At 30.6% G+C, this 12,803-nt stretch overlaps 2 protein-coding genes across 4 annotated transcripts; both read left to right on the forward strand.

The window, feature by feature from the left end:
- Nucleotides 1-28: 28 nt before the first annotated feature.
- Nucleotides 29-10,425, forward strand: Rod (kinetochore component rough deal). Of its 3 annotated transcripts, none has more exons than XM_077399205.1 (31): nucleotides 29-631; nucleotides 1,287-1,525; nucleotides 1,655-1,756; nucleotides 1,847-1,970; nucleotides 2,106-2,260; nucleotides 2,362-2,561; nucleotides 2,640-3,103; nucleotides 3,176-3,367; nucleotides 3,476-3,894; nucleotides 3,964-4,132; nucleotides 4,238-4,333; nucleotides 4,427-4,618; nucleotides 4,698-4,828; nucleotides 4,950-5,061; nucleotides 5,182-5,416; nucleotides 5,501-5,639; nucleotides 5,719-5,867; nucleotides 5,932-6,182; nucleotides 6,272-6,567; nucleotides 6,642-6,799; nucleotides 6,899-7,102; nucleotides 7,236-7,351; nucleotides 7,421-7,530; nucleotides 7,595-7,716; nucleotides 7,803-8,173; nucleotides 8,250-8,611; nucleotides 8,695-8,886; nucleotides 8,983-9,214; nucleotides 9,288-9,590; nucleotides 9,691-9,774; nucleotides 9,896-10,425. In XM_077399205.1, exons 1-31 carry the CDS (start codon nucleotides 599-601, stop codon nucleotides 9,926-9,928), a joined length of 5,985 nt encoding a protein of 1,994 aa, XP_077255331.1. In that variant the 5' UTR covers nucleotides 29-598; the 3' UTR covers nucleotides 9,929-10,425. The 3 variants fall into 3 exon arrangements, with proteins under 3 accessions (XP_077255331.1, XP_077255329.1, XP_077255330.1); XM_077399203.1 differs by lacking the exon at nucleotides 29-631 and adding an exon at nucleotides 669-887; XM_077399204.1 differs by lacking the exon at nucleotides 29-631 and adding an exon at nucleotides 669-887 and having other exon boundaries at nucleotides 5,932-6,173.
- Nucleotides 10,160-11,798, forward strand: LOC143893649 (protein phosphatase 1 regulatory subunit 42). Its single transcript, XM_077399259.1, has 6 exons — nucleotides 10,160-10,378; nucleotides 10,461-10,766; nucleotides 10,856-11,090; nucleotides 11,179-11,301; nucleotides 11,367-11,510; nucleotides 11,581-11,798. Exons 1-6 carry the CDS (start codon nucleotides 10,160-10,162, stop codon nucleotides 11,712-11,714), a joined length of 1,161 nt encoding a protein of 386 aa, XP_077255385.1. The 3' UTR covers nucleotides 11,715-11,798.
- Nucleotides 11,799-12,803: the final 1,005 nt, after the last annotated feature.

Genomic DNA, 12,803 nt, shown 5'->3' on the forward strand with positions numbered 1-12,803 from the left:
ACCTTAAACTGGACGCACAATACAAAGGTACAGGCGTACAGGCAACAGGAACGGAACAGAGGATTGCCTGTGTTTTTCATTGTGCATCCAGCTTTATGGCTCATGTACTATAAACACATGTTACCGACAGTAAATACAATCATTGATCTACCGCCAGTAGATCGTAAATTGATTTTATCGGTTATAGAAAAAGTTTCCAGCTCTTGATGACTATATTATTATATATACTGGAAAGACTTTTTTAATCTCATATGAAATAAAGAATTTCGAAAATTGAGACAAAGTGTCGGGAGAACATAATTAGCAAGGAGGTTGAAATTTGAAATATTAAAAATTCCAAGAATTTTGACTTTTTTTTTTATTAAGAATTGCGATTTGGAAAATTTAAAATCGCGGATTTACTCATAGTAAATAATATTTCCTAAGGGACTGCGCGCACAATAAAATGGAACATTGAAGAACGAGGAACAGGGAACAGAGAATAGGAAACGTGAAATTGAAAGGAAATCTGTTTCTGTGATGAAATTATATATTATACATATTGTGCGAAGCCCCTAATAAGCAAGCACTTGACCGATTGCCAATCATCAAATTTATAATGAAAACTGCAGCGCCATTCGTGGAATGTAAGGTGCATTGACTCGTATAATCGTAACTTCCATTCTTGGCGCTTGGCGCTTGGCGTTTGGCGCCCAAACGATCGAGTGCGATTTCACGTGGTCGGTACGCTCCGCGCTCCTAACCTGAAAATGACTTCGTGGAGTAGAATACAGTCGGGCTTCGATGTCAATGATGAGACTATTAATTTTGGGACACGGATAATCGCGGAAAACAACGGTTCGCTGTACGAGGCATGCACCGTGGCGACGATTCAATCGCTTGAAAAGGTATTCCCTGTTCCTTATTCACGATCTTATCGATCTGCCACGTGCCACGCCACTAATTTGCATTCCTATATGACGGTTGCACCTTGCACAATAACTTTGACATTTTCTGTTAATGTTTCTGAGAAAATGAGAAAATCAAGGGCATTTCGCTGAAAACGGATGACTAAAAAAACACGTGGTTCCTGACATTGCTCTCTTTTATAATGTTTAAATCCACGTGAAATGCGCACGCGTCGGTATTTTGTATTATTAAAGCGCGTATTTTAAATTTGACATTGATTGACTTATATTGTTAGATTCATTAGTCGTTATATAAATTACAAATTGATTATAGTTATTACAAATTAAAATATAATGCATCACATTGAAATTAACAACTGTATATTTTTTTTCTTTAAGGTGGAGCAACGACCGAATGTTATAGCATCTATTCAACATTCCAAGATTTGTGTAGCAATTGACAAGTCTATTACAATCTTTAAAGATGAAACGTGCGATGAAATATTATGTAATATTAGCTTTTCCTCCACGATAGCCAGTTACTCTATTTCCAAGGACGGTTTCTTTTTATTTGTGGTGCTCTCAACCAGGATTTTATACTGTTTACATTTATCGGATGGAAAAATAATTTTTACCAAGTAAAAAAAAATATTCGAAATCTTTTATATAAATAACTAAATATTATCTGAAAAATAATATATCTGTATATTTTTTGAATGTACTAAAAATATAATTCTGATGTCTGCATAAATAATTTCTAATTACAGAGCTATACCTGATAGCGAGGGTAATGTGATAGAAATATTTTTGAAGGAGCAAAGTGAAGAAACAGTCATAATTCTTGTCACAAATACTGGAGCTATTTACAAGTATATTTATACTTATATCCTACCATATTCTACTACTTTTTATCATTGATTTTATAATGATTAATGAATGATTTTCTATAAATATTTCAGATTCTGCAAATTTTATCCTAAAGCTTTAGAAATTGCATTTATTAGTGACGATAAAGTTATGGTTGCAGAATATACTGCAGATATTCAATGTTCTCAACTGTTTAAAGGATTTGCTCCTTTGAAGGTAATTTGAATTTTTTAAAAGAATTTATTAATACTTTTATGGATATATTGATTGCATTTAAGACAAAGTTATGTCAAAAAATATCGTGTTTTTTTTTTGTACTTTTCACATCAATTTATAAAGAGTGTGTTACAGTTTCTTAATGCTACAGTAGAAGCGCCATCGGAAGAACTATCGATAGCTATAGTCGGAACAAATTCGATATTTACTTGGCCTAATGAACAATACGTTAATTTCCAAAGTGTATTTTCTTTTGGATATAAAAAGATAAGGTCGCTGCATGGCAACAGGTAAAGAAAATGTTCAAATTATGCTAGTATATAGGTAATTAATTTGTATTTTTGAGTTTATATTTTAAGTTGTATAATATATAAAAAATATTTTGTTTTAGTAAAATGCTTTGTCTACGTACAGATCATACATTAAATATGATATGTCTGAATACATTTCTTACATTGAAAATATACGACGGGCCAGTGTTTGATTTCAGTGTAATACAACATGATGATGCTGATCATTGTGAAATTTTATTTTTAACCCATTCTAAGGACAATGACGCTACGTATATTTTACGTGTTATTTCTTATCCAGGTAAATATGTTATTTTTATTTGTAAATATTTCGATTTTTGTGAATTAAACATGAGATACTTTGTATTTCTTCTTTTAGATTTTGAACAGAAATTAGAAATCAACGTATCTACCAATACTTATTTATTGGATGTTTTACACGCTTCTGATAATCTATTTTATATAGAGGGTATTATATCTACTGAGACTGGTATTATCGACGCGTTTAGAATAAAAACGATATTGGAAAGTATTCCCGAAATACGTTTAGCGAGATTATTAAAGAAGAGACACTTTGATGCAGCTCAAGCTTTTGCAGAAAAATTAAATCTTTCAATGGAACCCATTTATTGTTCTAAAGCAGCATTACTCGTGGAACAGCTCGGTCCCTGGGCAAAATCTGCTTCTAATTCAGTTAACGTAGATACACTGATAAATATTCTAGATAAAATACAAGATGTGCAATATGTGATTGAATGTTGTGGTAAAACTCTCATTTCCGATTATATACAAATGAAACGGATATATTCATATGCTCGGCAAAGAATAGCGCAAAATATTCAGGTATTTTATATTTTTTCTCTTTATTGGTATACATTCTGCAGTGTTGTTATGTTTCATTTACATTCTTTGTAGATAAAAGATATAAATGATTCGTTGAATACCAGTTTATCGGTAATAAACGACGCTTTATATAGACTTGAGACTTTCCAAATGATCCAAGATACCGAGGTAGATACATTATTGAATGACGACGCAACTATGAAAGAATGGATACGATTTTCACAAGCAAATTTATTAGAAGAATGTACTATTCGTTTGAACATGGTATTATATGATTATTATATACATATATTGCGAGATGTAAAAAAGGGAGAAGTTACAAGAATTGTTACGTCAAAATATTGCACTTTACGATATTTAATATTTCTATAGGGTCAACTAAAATCTGCTACGTTAATTTGGACGAGACATCTTCCTGATCTTGTACAACATATATCTATGCAGACTTTACGAAACATTTTTACAATTTTACCTGAAGATGTGGATCCATCATATTTATGGCCGTGGCTTATTCATTTTATACCAACATTATTATCCTTATTACCTGATACAATAAATGAGATTATGTCTTGGAGTTTAAAAAAATTAAAATATCTTGAGATATCTCATCGTACAGTATGGCCAGAAATTGGCACAGAGTTTGCTAAAAAGTTTATAAAATTGCTTAAATTTGAAGATAATCAATCGGTGTATTTTCATCAAGAGTACAGATATCAGAATTCTCTACTGAAACAGTTTATGGTTCTGTTTCAAGCTTTATCCGACATTCAACGACTGAAGATTGTTTACAGGTCAGTAATATCGTAATTTTAAATTAGCTCATAAACTAACAGCGTTAATTTTTTTAAATTATCCAATAGATTGAGGGTACCTCTTGATATATACATTGACTCACCTGTGGAAGCAATTTACATGTTGTTGGATAAAATACATATTGACCAAATATCGAATTTTGCGAACACATTCCTAAAACAATACATATTTAACAATAATTTACAAAACGATACTGTTCTCTGTACATATATCCAGGTTCGTATAATATTCTCATTATCTGGTTTTACATACAAAGACATGTTGCTTATAATGTAAAAGTTTTTTTTGATAAATAATTATATAAATATTTTATATTTTTAGAAAACTATAAAAAATTCGTACAGTTGGTGGTTTAATGAAGAAGCTGCATGGGAGAAAAGAGTTACTATTTTAATAGGCCTTATACACAATATGGAGGTGAATATTAGAGACATATTATTTGCGACATTGTAATTTATAAAATATCTTTTTATTTATTTAACGCAACGTTTTATGTTACATATTTATAAGAAACGACTGGAGCAAACTTTGATAGTTTTAAGAAAAGCACCAGTGCCCTGGAGTCCAACTATAGCTACTCTAGCAGAAACAGGCATTAATTATGACCACAGTTTATCTTTTAAAATTAAAATTGAGTGCGATTACGTTCCAATAAAGCTCATCTTAATGAAATATGGATATGCAACAATTGGTGTGAATAATGTCGGTATAAATTGTAGCATTATATCTTTTATGATATCTCTATGTATGTTGTTACATTACAAAATTATTTATGTTTTAGAAATTAATGTCGCGTATAATAAAAGAAAATTGCGATTCTATGATTAACGATATAGATGTGCTAACTAGAAACGATCAGCAATTAAGACAAGATGCATTTTGTCGATGTTTAAACGTCCGATTAAATGAAAAGTATGTCGTAAAAAATGTATTATTCTAGTTTGCATAAGGAAAAAAGTTGTACGAATATAAAGCACTTATTTATTTAATCTATTGCAAATATTGTGTGTGTGTGTGTGTGTGTGTGTTTTAGAAATCTTAAAAAAGCAATGGATATAATACATCATTTAGAAAATGATGTTGCTAGCGCTTTATATTGTTACGAAGGAATTATTAATTATATTGTCGCAGCTTTCTCTTTTCAGGTAAATTAGAAATTGACTTTTGATACAATCATTCATTGGAAATTGTTTTTATCTATAAATTATAATTCTATATATATATATATATATATATATATATATATATTTAATATTTACTTTTAGAATGCAACGTCTTTGGTCTATCATATGGAAATATTGGGTTGCTTAGAGTTTAAAATATATAACTTATTAACGCAGTCAAGTGTTTGTCCCTATCGTTGCAACAATATTATCAAAATGATAAAAGATTTAAGGTCATTGTATGCACTGAAGAAATATTATAAGATTAATATTTCTTTGAAAGATTATTACACGCAAAAGTTACTTGTGTTGCAAAACTATATCTCAAAATTTTCAAGTAAAAATTTTAATTTAATTTTTGTAACTAGATGCAATATACATTACTTGTTAAAAATACAATTTACATATGATCATTTAATAGATATGAAGGAGAGCGATTGGACAACTACGCACAAGACAGTTATTAAAGTTGCTGAACTGCTAGGATTAGAAAAGTCATATGCAACTTTATCTATGTTAGAGCAGATGAAAAACTTAAACGAATTGGAACAACTTATTGAGTAAGTATATTTTACGTATTTTAGTCTTACATTTTTTTCCATATGTATAATATTATTTATTTCTTCTGTGTTTTTACAGTGATGATAAAGATTTAAATATGGTGTCCGAAAAATTTAAAAATATACATAAGATGTGCCTATCAATACTACAACATGCTGCTGTAGACACAAACGTTGTAAAAGTTGTCAAAAACTTAAGTATTTCGATGTTAAATACTTGTCAAGACAGTACGTATCAAAATTGTATTGATGATTTAAATGGTAATAATTATGTCGCAAACTAATATTTCAGGTGATTTACAATCTGCACTAATGCTTTACACTTGTATCAGTGCATGCCCAAGTTTTTCTACCCAAGATTGTTTTGATGTAAAACAGAGACTTGTAACGCAATCTAATTGGAAATTGTATACAATTTATAAAGATCAAGCAATATCTTTGGATGAAAAATTGTTGTCTCTGTTTAAAGACGCAATGTCTCTGCACTTACATCATTCAAATCAAATCAACAGTAATGAAATCATAAAGTACGATGTATGTATTGTAAGTTTTATACATATATATATATGTATATATAATCTCATTTGTAAAAAATAGTTTGTGATATATCAGTATAGTTTGTTTATATGTAGGACCAAATGGATCAATGGCTAACTGGTTTCCTGGAAAATATGAGAAAGATGCAACCTCAACACAACGATCATTCTTTACTGCAAATTTTCAAAACGTTTTATTTCATGTATCTTAGCACGTCTGTAAGAAACGAAGAGATATTAACGGAAATGAAATTTATATTATCACAGCTTTTGATGAATTTATTGAGAAAGTTATGCACCGGACGATCATTCGATTTGCAATTAGGGCTATCGGTTCTCTTTATGTTATCAGAACAAGAGGCGTGCAGTTGGCTTTCCACCGTTTCTACATCGTAAGAAAATAAATATATTTTTCGATAATTAATTTTCGATAATAATGTTAATGTGTAAAGATTTATATTTGTAGATTTCAGGCCGACCATATTCGGCATTGTACAATCTCAACTTTGGGATATGAATATTCGCGCTTGGGGCAAAATCGATCATTGATACAAACGTTTGAGAGTTACAAGCTATTGCATATTTGGGCACATCGACTGTCACGTTATTCAATAACTTCTAAAGGTACGCTCATGCATTATCTCATCGAGTCTATTTTTATATTAAACGCAAATCTTGTTATACATATGTGTGTCAATGTATATATTTTTAATACATTTACAGAAGTTTTAACAAATAGTGCTTCGAGCAAAAGAAAAATTTTGCAGCAGATCATAAACAGTAATAAAGAGAACGTGATTTCTTTATTAAAAGATTATTGTTGTAGCTTCGGATTTAATTTCAATGATTGCCTTTTGAATTATTTGCAAATATTACTAAAAACGTGGAATCCAACGATAACCGTTTTGAAAACAAGCGCAAATAAAGGTAAATGATATAAGGAAATAATATGTATTTGTGACAATTAATTTAATATTTGGATATTTACATATTTTTATACGTAGATCATTTTCGTATGATACTGAATACCAATTTAATAATTCGAGTAATATATTTATAGAGTTACTTATCTGTAAAGATGAAATCGATGAATTAAGAAAGAAATGTAATGCAGTTGTTGCGCAAATGGAAGATAAATCCATGTTGAAGCGATGTATCTCTACGTTATGGGAACACGTAAGCTATATATAAAAATGTTGGATAGTACAGTTTCTTACAATGTGAATTTTACATTTAAATTTCCAGATCACATTTTACCACTATGAAGTGTTCATTATCCTAATGGATCTCATAGGAGACAAAAATATGGAAAAGAGAAATTATCTTTGCTTCTTGCAAAATTACACTCGGAGCGGGTAAATTATAATTTCGCATATATTAATTTTGAATTTAATAATCATATACTATCAATCATGATAGGCTTCCTACACCAATGGAACACGATGAGTGGATACAGCTTAATCCTGGACATAGTACGTTGCCGCCGATAGCCCAATGGAGACTTCCATTCTTGCTTAAAGTCGATATTTGGAAAATCATTAGTAAATATATTTCAGAAATAAATTTATGGCCAGCACTTGGATGATTACTCTACTTAATTTCACATTTTATTAATTCTCGTTACTAGCACCTGAGTTGAATTTAAGAACATACGGCAAGTGGCTTGACATCGCACCCGTACTTAATTTGGAGGCACATCTCATATGTACATTAGCTATTAAAGGTGAAGTGACACAAGTATGGGGAAATAATTCTACTGCATCGAAAGATACTGCATGGTCGCTTTATCCGAAAAATACCACGTTGCTCAAAGATATCAAGAAATGTATACAACGGATGACAGATTCAGATGGATTCTATTATGGTACTGCAGCATTGTACTATGTCGTAAATCATACACCTCCGGGTGCTGATCGCGTTGCTGCCGCGAAAGAATGTTACGAGTATGCTCAGCTGGCGGCACAGAATTCCACTAAATTCGAAGAAGGAATGTTAGAAGTACGGTATAATCTCTGTGTAAAGTACGTGTCTATGTTGTAAAAAATATATTGACTTCTATGGCGTTTACTTGCAGAAAATTAAATCCAAATACTTGAGATTTACGTCCGAGCATATTCTACGTACGTACGGATTGGAGAAAGATGAGTATCTGGCTCTAATCGAAAATCCGTGCAAGCTGGTGTACGAATTGTATAACGAAGAAAGCATACCATTACGATATCGAACTGCAACCGACTACAGACCCGATATTAACGCTGCTGTTAACGAGCTGGGTAAACTGTTCTCGTTGAATACGATAAAGTTGCGTATGGATTTATTGGAAGAATGGCTACAATCTAATGCCAGGTATACCGAATTGTCTCAAAGCTTTACAGAGACGTTTCTAGCGACGAAAGAGTCTGATCAGAATACCAACTATGAAGATAATTTACTTAGGTAATATTGCTGGTACACCATTTATTTTTTTATATCGTCAATTTCTAAATCAACACATGATTGTGAAATATACTCAATTGTAGGATATGTTATATGCTGGAATATGGAGATATGGATTTGTTCGCACAATTTCTTATAAACATAGGTTTCGGCAATCGTCATGGCGAGACTGAATATAGTTGTAACGTACGATATCGAGTATTTCGAATATTGCAGACCGTCGTTGATACTACAACGTTAGAGGAATTGACCAAGCAAGATATATGTACCTTTAGGTATAAATAATTATAATAAATTATTGTTTATTTTATCGGCAGAATATAAATTTATCTTACATGTATTAAAACGTTGATCTCACTTCAATATTTCAGAAAGTATATGAAATCGTTACGGTACGCCGGCAAATTGGAATCTTTAGGATTATGTTACAGCGTTGATACGTTTGACGCATGTTGTAAACGAGAGCTTGTGCAGATATTATGGAAAAGTCAGCGTCACTTGCCCTATGCTCTTTCTGTTATAGCGCAGATTTGTATTGAGTTTGAAATCAACGATGTCCTACTTTGGGACGATACTTTGAGTCAGATGACGAAATTGCGAATGGTATCGGTATTTTAATATATGTGAATCATGAATTCTCTTATACCTCAAAAACTTATTAAACGTGTATTTTTAGGTGAGCGACTTAAAGAAAGTTTTATTGCAATTACGAAATAAAAGTGTCATTGTGAATTGTAACGGTTACAAAACGGGATGGCAATTGATTATTTCTGAACCGTTCGGCGAGATGGACATAAATCCGAATCTGGAGAAAATTGATAATTGCATAGAGGCGATTTGTCAGCTATATTCGTGTCCCGTGGCACACGAATTAGACTTCACCGCTATCGTGAAAAATTGTTTCCAAAGTAAACAGGCACACTTGGCTGCTGCACTTCTACCATTTTTAAATGAATCTGAAAAAAAGTTTGTTTTAGAGGTAATTAAGAGATAATCGCAAGTATTTTAAATTTTTATATTATAATATATGCAAGAGAAAAAGAAATAGAGAGAAGAGCAGGTAATATTAATTTTTTCAGGCTATTAATAAAAAATATCAAATCAAAGAACTCGTAGAGGATTTGAATCATTTATCTTCTAAAGGAGTACTCACGGTTCCGCATGTAAGTTGCAATAAACTAGTATTTATATAAAACATATACTATCATAAAAATTAAATTAAATGAAAAAATGTTATTTTGTTTTTATAACCACATTAACAAAAATTAATATTTTTCTGTTTAGAGTCTCGCCATGGTACAAAAATCTATGCTGTAAAGGTCAAATCGAGGAAAAATCTTTTCTCCGTATCAGATCAGCTCGAAGATAAATTTTATTATATTTGATTGATTTTTACTATTATTTGATTGAATTGTAACATTATATTATAATATATAAGGAATAAATTTCTTTTTTTTATACTATATATCTCGCTTTGGACATGAAGCTACAGAGCGAAACTCAATTTACCTGATATTTCGTATCGTCGTCACGTTCTGCGTTTGATCAATGAAACCCTGCGACCATCTTTACAGACCGCTTGTTGCACGTTCATATTCACGGTCTTTTCATATTTATCTCGCAATCATGGTGAAATTGACAACAGATATCGTCGAAAGGAAATATTCTCAAATATTAACTAGTAAATCACTCAGTAAAACGATAAAAAAAGATGAATTATGGAAGTTGACTCATTTACATATGAATGACATGTTTATCAGCAGTATTGTAAGTCATATATATATCAGTTTAATAAATAAATTATATGTAATTTATTTTTAATGTGTACAAAATTTCACATTTTACATAGGGTAACATCGCTATTTATAGAAGCTTAAAAGTCCTATATCTTCAGAATAATAATATATCGAAAATAAAGAATCTACATTTCGCATGTAATTTGACACATCTGTATCTGCAACATAACGCTATAATGAAAATGGAAAATTTAGAATTTCTACAGAATCTCCAAAAGCTTTATCTAGGACACAATAATATTATTGTAGTTGAAGGATTGCAAAATACAAAGAAATTACAAGAGTTGCATGTCGAGAGTCAAAAGATACCACTCGGCGAATCGTTATGCTTCGAGCCACGTAGCGCTTTTACTTTATCTGTAAGTGTCATATAATTTAAATCTCAAAGACTCTTTCATCATATACGGATTAATAATCGTTTGAGATTTGTTTAAATGTTTTCTCTCAGATGTGTGTCAAAGTTCTTAATATTTCCGATAATAAAATGACATCCTTGAGAAATCTAATAGGATTTCAAGAATTACACACGTTAGATGCAAAAAATAATCTCGTCGATAATGTGGACGATGTAACTACGACAATAAGTACATTGCCTTCTTTAAAAGATTTGTCTTTACAAGGAAATCCTGTTACATGGTCTTACAGATATAAGGAAAATCTGATTGCTAATAGCGTTTCGCTAGGTAAAGTTAAATATGTAAATCATTCTTTGCCACTTATTATATTCATATATTTATCACTCAATTATCAGTTTACTTTACGTACGTTTAGCTAATCTCGACGGAAAAATTGTAACCGACATTTGTCGAAACTTTATGAAAAAATTTAAAATGGAGAAACACAATCGACGTACAAAAAATGTAGCTAAAATCCCATTAGGAGATGATATAACAAGTATGCCAACAATGATTTTTCCGTTTAGATAAGAACGGCAATTACAGACAGAAAATTTATCGTAGGTTCTCTGAACTTGCCACCAGCCTTCAAAAGATCTATTTCAAGAGCAATTTTCCAGCATCCTGGACCACATTTGTCTATAACAATTACCCCTGGATCTCTTTCGGTAGGAAGTCAGCTGCAAGTGTTTCCTCCTTGGAAATCAGGTAAAAAAAAGAGCAAAGATTATAATATCTCATTGATGTATTAGTAAAATATTTTTACGCGTAATATTAGCATCTGGCATCAGAAGTACTAAGGATAATCATACAACGCCGAGGCCGTTTTGGGGTAACATAAATAAAAGCAAGGAGACTCGTTTATCGCGCTCTCACGTCAATAATAAAGCATTTGCATTACCGCTTATTTAATGTTTTTCGTCAATCTTCAAACAATTATTATTATATATAATGTAGGTATTTAATCATCTTGCTCTAGACTCTGAATCATTATTACAGGACATAAGTTATGATTGTAAAGAATTAAAATTTTTATGTAGTGTTGTAAAATAAATTAATACATTATATGCAATAAAGACAAAGATTTGAATCACAATATTATTTTTATAGAACTTTCTATCAATAAGGCTACATTTCCATTACTTTCATACGTACTATTTAAGAATATTTTCATAATAAATAGAATTTAAAACACTGCAATGTACATATTAAATAAAATCATGATAGTTGCAGGTTGCAGGTAAATATCAAATAAATTCGCGTAAATTCGCAATGTTACGCGATACAAGAATTTCAAATGCAACAAACATATAATTAATCTTTATATAAGCTGGGTAATTATTACATATTAAATATGCAGTATATTTTCAATAAACTGAACAACAAAAGTGTTAAAGTATAAACTTACAAACTATATTTGTACGCTGCTTGAAGATCTGTACATTATTCGTAAAGCTTATTTCATATGATAATTTATGATTATTTATTCGTGTAAATGCATTAAATCAATTTATAAAATTAATGAAGCAATATTTGTACTCTGAAAATCAGAGAGAAATCTGGGTTATCTTTCTATTTTAATGACTTCGAATTATATTGCTATTACATACATGTGTTCTCCAAGCAGACTTAACATAAAAGTATACTCTTAAAAAACAGGAATAAATAACGAAAATAATACAAATATTTATATGACATACATATATATGTTAGTCACTATAAGCATGGAATGTGTTAGATACAATATAAAACATAAACATCTTTTAGCTTATACGATAAAGAAAAAGAAATAAACCGGAAAATAATATGCAGCTTTTAAAATGCTATTAAAATGTTATTCACAGAATCTTGAGACACCTGTTTCGCGATATGTGTATACGTAGAGATGATACAAGTAATCATTTCACTAGCAATCATTTAGGAATTATATAAAATCATAGCATCGTCTTGAGCGTATCTAAAAATATGATCTTATATTATGAAACAGTACGAGATGCAATG

This window comes from Temnothorax americanus, unplaced genomic scaffold, assembly GCF_048541705.1.
Source record: "Temnothorax americanus isolate GAGA-0224 unplaced genomic scaffold, ASM4854170v1 Scaffold124, whole genome shotgun sequence".
NCBI classification, from domain to species: Eukaryota; Metazoa; Arthropoda; class Insecta; order Hymenoptera; family Formicidae; genus Temnothorax; species Temnothorax americanus.